This window comes from Pundamilia nyererei, unplaced genomic scaffold (genome assembly GCF_000239375.1).
Source record: "Pundamilia nyererei isolate P.nyererei 1_Seehausen unplaced genomic scaffold, PunNye1.0 scaffold00442, whole genome shotgun sequence".
Lineage (NCBI taxonomy): Eukaryota > Metazoa > Chordata > Actinopteri > Cichliformes > Cichlidae > Pundamilia > Pundamilia nyererei.
Window position 1 is genome coordinate 43,234 of NW_005187843.1, and position 10,063 is coordinate 53,296.

At 45.3% G+C, this 10,063-nt stretch overlaps 1 protein-coding gene across 5 annotated transcripts in view; it reads left to right on the top strand.

Moving 5' to 3' along the window:
• Nucleotides 1-2,119: 2,119 nt before the first annotated feature.
• tnikb (TRAF2 and NCK interacting kinase b) overlaps nucleotides 2,120-10,063 on the top strand; it is a 59,827-nt gene continuing 51,883 nt past the window's right edge. For 2 of the 5 annotated variants that reach the window (XM_005753595.2, XM_005753596.2), the window contains exons 1-2: nucleotides 2,121-3,222; nucleotides 7,459-7,524. In XM_005753595.2, the coding sequence (XP_005753652.1) occupies nucleotides 3,115-3,222; nucleotides 7,459-7,524 (174 nt within the window). In that variant the 5' untranslated portion in view covers nucleotides 2,121-3,114. Of the gene's footprint in view, nucleotides 3,223-7,458; nucleotides 7,525-10,063 lie in introns of all 5 variants that reach the window. The other 3 variants (XM_005753597.2, XM_005753599.2, XM_005753598.2) reach the window with 2 other exon arrangements.

Consider the following 10,063-nt stretch of genomic DNA (forward strand, 5'->3'; position numbering starts at 1 on the left):
CCAACAAAAAGACTCAAATTGATCAAAAAGAAATGTTAAAGGACAACAAAGTCCACCAATCCAAGCAGATGACAAAGCCACAGCAAAAAAGTGGAAAACGGTAAAGAAAAGATGCTCAAAATGTCCAATAAATAAGTAAACTGGGAATAAAAACCCCTAAAACATGAAGTTGACGGTGCTGTGTAGAACAAAACTATAACAGAGAGACACAAAAACACATAAAATTAAAGGAAGGAAACATGAAGAGAACCAAAATGACTCCAGAGTGATGTCGAACAACACAAAGAGACTCTTCTTTACAGGAGGGGAAAGTGGCCCGTTACACATCCCCCCTTTTTGTTACCAATCCAAAACTCAAGCACTGCTCTCATGGACAGTTTAAAATGTGCTTAGTCCAGAATATCTGTCTGTGGGTAACAGAATCACTGCTTTAGACTCCAGACAGGAAAAAGGGAGGAAATGCAACAAGAAGAGAAGTTGCACTAACAGAAAATGTTTGAGCAATAAACTCGCACATGATGAAGATTTTTTATCATGCATAGGAACAGAAATTTGGTGCAAACTATTAAAGGACACAGCAGAAAACCTTGCAGTAGAGTGTTTCACTAGCTGGAACAACAGCTCACTCATGGTTCGGAGGGCGTGTCCTGCAGAACTCTACCTGACAATCTGTCAGTGGCTGCAGAGCGTAGTGACAGCAGGGCATGTGAAATCACGGCTGAGCTTTTCAGGCATGCGTTTGAGCATTCGACCTGGAGACAGCTTCGGGGGTGGGAGGGTGGGGTCACTGCAGCCTGGGGTTCGAGTGGGTGGAGCTACACAGGCTGAAACACGAAAGATTCCCCGGAACCCGACAGGTCAGAGAACACCAGGAGTGAAAACGCAAGGAGGAGATTTGTGTTGTTGTTAGGAAAAGTCTCCGAGCCAGGCTTCAATAAAGTAAATACAACAACATCCTCAAAAAAATTGTGGGTTTTAAAAATAGTTTAAAATCTTCCAAAATGAACTAAAACTATCAACAGAATGTGAAGAAGCAGCTGTTAAAGTGGAGTAAACCAGGGCGGGGCTGGTATAATACCAAGATGTCCCAAAAGATGGAGCAGTGGAATCTTTATTTAATCAGTTAAGTCGTTAAACAAATGTTTTTATTTGCAACTGTGGCAAAGGTGAAGCAAGTCGGGGTAAACAGAAACATCATGACACACCTGGGGGTGAAAACTGCTACTAAATTAGTTACAAAAATCTCCTTTGAAGTGACCTTCAGCTGGCGGCTGAATGAGATACCAGCAGCAGCCAAGATGGTGCTGGTGGAGTCGGTTCAGACATTTGGGTGAATGATTCAGACGCTGAGTGATACCGAGGACACGGTTAGAGAGTCAGCTGTGAGGAAACATGAGAGACAAGCGCTGGGGTTAGCCAGCAGGCAGTGAGTGCACTGAGTGAGGAGACAGTGACGGATGATTCTCTCCTAAATGAAGCAACAAAAATTCAGAAACGCTAAAATCTTAAATCACCTGAGCATCGGGCCAAAGCAAAACTATGGGAAGGAAACTGCAGCGAGGTGCGTCTGTGCAATGACCAGCTAGCAGCTGATTATTTAGCACTCCAGTCTCTGGTGTGGAGATTTCTGGTGTCATCACTAACACTATTCAGGATCTGTGTGGGCACACAGGCACAGACCAGATTCAGGACCCTTAGCATCCACATGTTCAGTTCCAGATGCACAGTAATCATATAATGTCATAGATTGTGTGTTTTGTGTGTGGTGTGTACTGAATGAGGCCAGTAAAGTCTACTCTGCAGCCACAAAACGGGAATGGAGCTTCAAACTGGTTGATTATGAGCACCAGGGTGGCTCCATGTGCATCTTTTATATACAGTCTGTGGGAGTTATTGACGAGGCGATTCTGCCACTGGAGGTAGCAAAAAGTAAAACGAAGGCAGACAGTTACCACACACCCTTTGTTTCTTCTACTGTTTTTGATAAATACACCCAGATCTGCTCCTCACTATTTCTTTCTGTATTCATTCCTTCAGTCTTTGTTTTTATGCTGAAAAAGAAATAAAAAGTATTGAAGTTTTAACAATTTTTAAAAATGTTTTTAAAAATACAGATCAAGCGACACAACACGAAGCGTGATTTATGGAGTTTGTTGCGCGTGTTGTGCATTTTTCTACAAAATAAAGCAGTTTTATGCAAAAAAGAAATACTTTTCACCCAGATGGTTAGAGAGTCTTCAGGATATACCCTGAGAAGCTTCTGTTTGACATCTTCTGAACGATCTGAAGCGTTCCTCTGCTGCTGGTCCGGAGGCACAAACTGGGACCAGCCTAAGCAGAGAGGCCGCTAATGTCCCCACTTAAGTGTCCCTTTGATGTGACATTAGGGCAGAAAAGGGTCTTGGAAAAGTCCCATGTGGGCTCTATGAAAGCCGCTCTGGCAGCGGACACACAAAAGGGCAGGGCCCCTCCTGTGTGTGCTGACATTTAACGCTTGAGGGTTTTTCTTGTGTCTGAGCTGATTAGCGCTAAAATAATACAGGAACAGTCAGCTGTTCCTGTCAATGTGTCTTCTTTTCACCTTTGCACTGAAGGTGTGTGTGTGTGTGTGTGTGTGTGTGTGTGTGTGTGTGTGTGTGTGTGTGTGTGTGTGTGTGTGTGTCATTGTGGGCGTCTCTGTGAGTAGCGCAGCCTTCCCTCGTCAGGCCACTCCCGGGAAGCGCACTGCTGCTCCGCCTCGCACACGGACGCACGGACGCTGTCCTCGCGCGCCTCGGCTGCTGTGCGCTCTTCTCCGTCCGCGCGCGTCTTCTCCTCTTTCTACTGTCCGGATCTAGGGGGGGCGGGGGTGTCGAGGTGGAGGCATGTAGCAGAGGATTCACGGCGCAGAGCGAGCAGCATGTAGCAGCACCTGGAGCTCCGCGAACATCGCCCGCCTCCCTCCTCCTCCGGCTCCTCTGCCCTGCCGGAGCGCTCGTTGCTCCTCTCGGGCTGAAGCATCGCCTGCACCGGGATCTTTCCGAGGATTTTTTTTCTGTAGGGGTGGGTGGGGGGTTTGTTTACTGCACGGGAGTGTGAGCGTGTTCCTCCCCGCCGCTCTGCACCTCTCGGTCGATGGTCGTTGGGGAAGCTTCCATCTTGAGTCCCGTGTCTACCGAGAGAACCATGGCGAGCGACTCCCCGGCACGGAGTCTGGACGAGATAGACCTGTCTGCACTACGGGTAAATGTGTCCCTGCGTGTGTGATAAGCTGTCTGTGCCTGTGCGCGTGCGTGTGAGTTTGCTGAACACCTGTCCCCCCCCCCCTCCTTTTCTCCTTCTTCTCCTCTCCATCCTCACCGGTGATGGATGCGTCTCTGTGCCTTCCTCTCCTTTCTTGCTTCTGCTGTGCTTGCGCGTGCACACGAGTTACACTGTGCTGTATGCGGGGGGGCTGTGATGCTCGTGATTGAGGAAATCACAGCGGATATCAGAGTGTGGGCTCAGGCAGCCTCCTGTTGTTGTTTGTTCCTTTTTTATTTATTCTAAACAATTGGGACGCGATGTAACGACGCTCCGAGCTGTGCGCGTGCACCAACCCCGTACGCACACACACCTGCGCGTGCGCACGGCAGCAAGTAGAGGCTGCTGTCTGTGATATGTGGGGCAGATGTTAAGCTGCCTGCTCATTGACACTTTCACAGCACACACAGATACGGAGGCTTGTGGTGCACGCGCTCACTTGCCTCACTCGTGCACGCGCGTTTTGCTCTAGGTTTCTCACTCTAACACACACACACTCACACACACCGTGAATAATAGCGACGATAACCGCAACAGGAGCGAGTTCCGCCATTTCGCGATGTTGTGGCGACAGCAGCAGCAGCAGCGTGCACTGTGTGCAAGGGGTTATGTGCGTGCACGTGCGCGCGCCCCCGCCAGGATGTGAGATGTGCAGAAGGAGACAGTGCAGGAATGTGAGAGTGTGTGTGAGAGGAAAACTAATGATAGAATCACATTTGTATAAACTTTCTTATTTTTTAATTCAGTGTGTGTGTGTGAGGCACAGCTCCCCTTTCTTTGCCTCTTATGCAACACAGATGTACCTGCAGAGTAACGATCAAGTCTGGACATGATCGACCGGGTGGGACTGCAAGCCTGTGTGTGTCTTTGTATCTCTAAAAGGCACACGCACAGACACACACAGACACACACAGACACACACATCGCTGGGATAAATAAAGACAGAGGAGTCTGTGTGTGTTTTCTTGTAAAAATCCTTTGCAGCCTCCATGAGTAGCTGAAATTAGGTCACCCAGGACGCAGCAGATAGAGCGGGGGGGGGGCGTTTGCGTGACGCAAAGCCTGTCGCAAGCACACTCACACTAGCACACTTCCTGTTTCTGCAGAGTCCCAAATGATCTTGTGTGATCCCCTCCTCCTATAGGCATACCTGCTTCCTCCTCCTGGATGCTCAGGCTGGGGTTAAGCTCCTCTGATAGCTCCGGTCAGATGTTGTATTAATAGCTGTTTGAGGCTCACATGGGGACGTGACCTTGGCGTCTGTCACATTCCATTATTTTACAGTCGCCTGCCTGAAATGGGGCTGAGTCAGGAGGGTGAGGTGGAGGGTGGCTTTGTAGATTTGACGCCGGCTGGCGGAAACAGGACAGGTGAGACGGTCGGGGACATTTGAATGAAAGGGGACCGTGTCAACCGAAAGGAGCGCGGTCAAAATCACAGCTGTGCATCGGCTGCAGGCAGCATCGTGGTGTTCATGAAACAGTGCAGTCGTGGATGTTTCAGAGACCACAGCCCCTGAGATCAGGCAGCAAAGGTCCAAAAACCATCCTGCAGATGGAAGGAGACACAAAACACACAGCGCTGCTTTTTATCTCCATCGTGGGTCTCTGTGGGTCTCTGTGGGTCTCTGTGGGTCTCTGTGGCTATTTTGTGTTTCTTTGTGATCATTTTGAGTCTCCTCGTGGTTATTTTAAATTTCTTGGTGTTTTTTTTTATTCTTCTTGGTATTCTCGAGAAGCTTTGTGGTCGTTTTGTGTCTCTCGTTGGTTGTTTTTGTCTGTTTATGATCCTTTTGAGTCTCTTCCTGCTTATTTTGTGTTTCTTTGTTGTACTGAGTGTGTTAGACATTTTGCAGCTGAAGCCCACAGGCCTCCTGACCCCTTGAGTCTTGAGCCCAGTTGAATCATTTAGTAATCCACTCATTCTTTATAAGACAGTCAGCGCCGTCTCCTCTGGTGTCTCAGCAGTATTTGCTTAGCCGCTCAGCTTTTGAGAAGAAGTCCCAAAGTTCAGTGGTTATGCCCAAAAGTAGACGTGGAACATTGACGCTGTTTAATCCAGTAGTTCGGATTAACCTGAGATCCCTAGAAATGTTCGTCAAAATAACTCGGTTTATGCAGAAAAACCTGTAGCTTGAGGCTGAACCGGTTTGTCTTTGTTAGAGGTTTGTTTACAACCCAGCGTGAGCGTCTATATGTTCCAAAGATGTTTTTCTCAGCAGAGTGATGTCTTACAAAGGAACGAGAACAATGACAGCTTATTCACGTTGTTCTTTTGGGTTTCCACTGTGGTTTTGCTGCACTGTTGAATTTGCAGAAGTGGAGATGATACCTGTGGCAGACAATGGTCTCGGCCCTGCTGCATCGTTTTGTGTTCACAGAGCTGCAGCGGCACTCAGCTCGTGTACGCAGTGCTCCAGTGTAACAGGCTACAGTTTAAAGAAGGGGTTAGCGAAGGAAAACCTCGAATCCTGAGAGGATTAATTAGAGGTAAAAGGAATATTTCTGGTGCACAGCTCGTGAGTTTCCTCAAATATGTGCAGGAGGTGTAGCGATGAGTCTGTTGTGGAAAATGCTGGTCCCCAGCTGCAGACTGCTTGTGGATGCAAACTTGTGTTTTACATGTCAGTGTGAAATCTCACTAGCCGCCCCTCAGGTTAAATGCAGACCTTTGTTTCTGTAGCTTTTCCCCTCATTTGCCATCCAAATTTCTTCTTCACGTCAGGTGTTTGTCATACATGTGTGGTCTCACGGCTGGTAAAAGCTGTGCACAGGTGTGTGTGGATGCACGCTAGGCTCGTTCCTCCAGGATTAGATGTGCTTCTGTTTGACCTTGACTGAAAAGGAACACTGCTTTTTAAGCTAATCCCCTTCAGGAGGCTCTGCTGTAACAGTCCCAACGCTCTCCTGTGGCCTACTGTACACCAACACACACAGACACGCATGCACGCACACGCAGGTGTGCTAATACCAAACACGCACCACTCAGGTATGCTTAAAGATCGACGTGTGTGTTTTGGGAGGTTTGCTGAATTTGAATAAACCTGACTATAAGATTATCTTGTGTGTGTGTGTGTGTGTGTGTGTGTTTATATGTGGGTGGGATTTGACCTGTGTGGGTTGTACCTGTATGTGTACCATGTGTTAGTAGTTGCGTTATAATAAGAAATAAACACATTTTTTTACATTTCAAGGGAAGATTTAAAACCAAATGCACGGTTTTCTCTGGGCTGATTTGACCCGTCTGCACTGATTTGGTGTGCCCAGTTTTGGAGACGCTCTCTGTCTCCTGACTGCAGTGGAAACGGCTCCTGTGGCACCCAAAGAATCTCTTTTTTCAAAATGTCCGCAGGAACTACTTTTTCTTCAGAACTCCACCTGACAGTCGGATCACTGTGCAGAAGGAAGTGGTGAGAGGTTTGTCTTGCCTTTGCCTGAACCATAGTGTTAGTCAGCTGTGTGCTTCTTTTAGTTCCATAGAAAGGAAATAGTTTTGAGTGAACAGCTCAGCTGGGGGTGCTCCCCTTAATGTTTCCATCCCGTCACGAAGCTCTTTCAAACTATTACACTTCTAGGAGCAAGTCCTTCCACTTGGCTGCCATCTTGGTCAGGTATTTTGAAGTTCTTTATCAACGTACGTTTCCCATTAATGTTAGATTTAACCATCAGAGTGGTGCACTGAATGAATTGATTAAGGTGTTCAGTGGCAATGTTAGGTTTCCAGTATTCAGGAAGCAGTAAAACGTGACATTAACAGGAATAGATCTGAATAATGTGTGTGCTTTTTCCACACAGTCCACCGAAACTATAATCTAACTTTTCCGTGGCAAGATGAGAGATCACAAAGTGAGATTCTGGTGAATAAGAGGCATATCTGGCGCTGCCGAATGAATCGAGTCTGTAAGAGTAATGCAGAGGTTATCTACTGAAGGACTAATAACAGTGTGGTGACAGTGGGAGGCTTTTTACAGGGTAATACCACAGGTATGCATTGCTCAGTCAACCTTTTAATGAGTGCATGCATGAAGGTCAGATTCCACTTTGAATGGCTTCATCCTTCTGTCCTGCTCAGCTGTGAACCACAGTTCAGTTCTCCTGAATAACGCTGTGTTTTTTGTTCCTTCTCTTCCCTCTTTAACCTCTACCTCCCACTCTCCTGTCTCTCTTTCACACCCAGGACCCAGCTGGTATCTTTGAGCTGGTCGAACTGGTTGGGAATGGCACCTATGGGCAGGTCTACAAGGTAAGGCAGTGTGCAAAAACAGGCTTTTTCCTTTTCCTTGATTGTGTGGAATTAAATCCATGATGAGAGGCAGTAGCAATGGCAGAGCCATTTTTATTCTTCATCAGTCACAGCTCTAAAAAGAAACCCTTAGTCTCAACTTGTACGGGCCCTTTGTGTTGCCCCTCAAGTCATCTCTAAAACTGAAAAGACTTTTTAGCTCCTTTCTTTTTAAGCAAGCCCCGGGGAGGTTTTCTTCTGATTGGCCAGCTTCTGGAAACCTCCAGAGGGGCAGCACCCAGTGATTTCTGATCTGCTACCCTGCTCACGTTGACTACTATTGAAAAAGGGACTTAAAATCTTGAAGCTTTAGATTTGTTTACCCGTATATCTGAAATTACATCATCATGTATGCAATAAGGAAACAGATAATTGTTCGCTTTTAATGTAAATACCAATAGCAAGAATCGTTTTCCTGATATTAACAATTCTGCGGCTGTTTTGTATTCACAAGTCGACGAGGGCGGAAGGAGGGGTCAGTAAAAACTTGACTTTAAAAGCAGGAAGCTGCTGCTGTTTCCTACCAGTTTGTTTCCTCGTAATGGTCAACCACTAACCTCAGAGTGTTTCACAGAATATAATAAAATGTTTTCATGTGTCAGTGATTTGTTCTGCTGAACGTGGTGTTAGATTAATTACATTTTGTCCCGTAACTCTGAGAACCACTGAAGGCAAAAAGCTGCGCTACTTTTTTACTGTTGCTGCTGCTCGCCTTGTTTGTAAATGTTGTCTTTTTTTATTGTGATGTGAGCTTTGAGAGACTGAGTAAGAAGTCACGCCATTAGCTCCTCCGTTGTCTCTAAAACAAGCTCTCACAAATGTCATCCCGTCTCATTTTTGACTAAAACTGAAGTTACTACTGACTTTCTCTTAAGACGCCCACGCTGGCTGTAAAAGCAGAGAGGCTGTGTGTGTGTCTGCGTGCGTGTAGTCTCACTTTGAAAGCAATTAACGCACTCAGACGTGTCTGCTGATGCACACAGAGCTGCAACAAACTCGTTCCGTCTGCTGGATGTTCTGTATCGATCGTTTCAACGAGGTGACGCCTCCTGTGTGGAAATGATTGATAGAACGAAATTAACCTGTGCTCGTTCTCAAGGCATCGTGGGTAAATTAAGACCTTGTGTAAAGCAGGAGACACCCTGCTTGTTTCAGCAGCGGCACAGAGCAGAGGTTACACTAAAAAAAACCTCTGAGCAAACTTTAATAATGGTTCAAAGATGAAGTTTTATGTTCTTATTACCCTTCATATATTTTAACTGGAGAAACCACACAACTTGAACACCAGTAGCAGCAAGGAGTCCAGTGCATGCCACCCTACTGTTATAACAGCGTCTATTGCACATGCTGCACAGCTGTAGCATTCCTATTTGAAAACTTATAAAAGGTAATGAAGATCAGCCAAACTTGTGCAGGCAGCGCGGTGCACAGGGGGGATTGGGAGCAGTGTTGGTCAGGTTTAAAAAGTAATTACTTACTACTTACTGATTACTTCTCCAAAAAAGTAATCCTGTTCCTTTACTGATTACGTATTTTAAAAAGTAATTAGTTACTTCGTTACTTTTGAAAAACAAAATGAATACGTAATAAAGCAATAGACCTTTCAGCCCAATTCTATTTTTTCTGCATAATCCATCATATAAAATCTAAAAATCATTTTATTAGTTTTAATCTATTAAAATAGTACACATCGCATTAAGCAAAAATGAAATTATATGCAACAGTCTCTGACTTGAAGAAATTGTTTAGCATTTAAACCTATGTTCTGCATATTCCAGTATATAAAATTAATGTCTTTCAAATAGATGCAAGTAAAACACAGAGAAAAAATAAAATTAAAAAAAGAAGCAAAGTCATGTGGTTGGAGTCATTTATTTGTGATGCGTTCAATGGCAGGAAATTAGTGCAGGAAATTACTCTGGGTTACAGTTAGCTACGTCATGTGTGTTGGTGAGTGTGCGCTTGGTGTTCAGTAAAGGAACACCTGGGCTTTGGCGTCAGATCTCTGTCATGCTGGAGTCATGCAAGCGAGTCTGCACTTCCTCCTCAATCCCACAGCCAAGTTTCTGTTGGAAAACCTTCAGATGTCTAATCACTGAGTCATAACTTTGCAGACGAACAGTGACAACAATGCTGAAGATGATGACAAATGCATATTTAAACATTCCCACCAGAAATAATGAAAGGAAAACTATTAGAAACTGTTCATACAAATACAGACAGGTAGGAATGACTACTTTAACAAGTGTTATGAGCTAAATAATCTGGGTAATTCATTGATGTATTGCACGCTGAATTTGATCACAGCCCAATGTCCTGTATTTGCCAATAAAACAAAAAAGCTTTTTCATATAAAAGAATAAGCCAATAAATAAAAAATAAAATCAAAGACTCAGCAGCACTAGAGCTGGGCGATAGAACGATAACGATATGTATCGCGATATAACTTTTACTCGATAGAGAAATTAAGCTATCGCGATAGACCTCGCCGCTCTTGTCC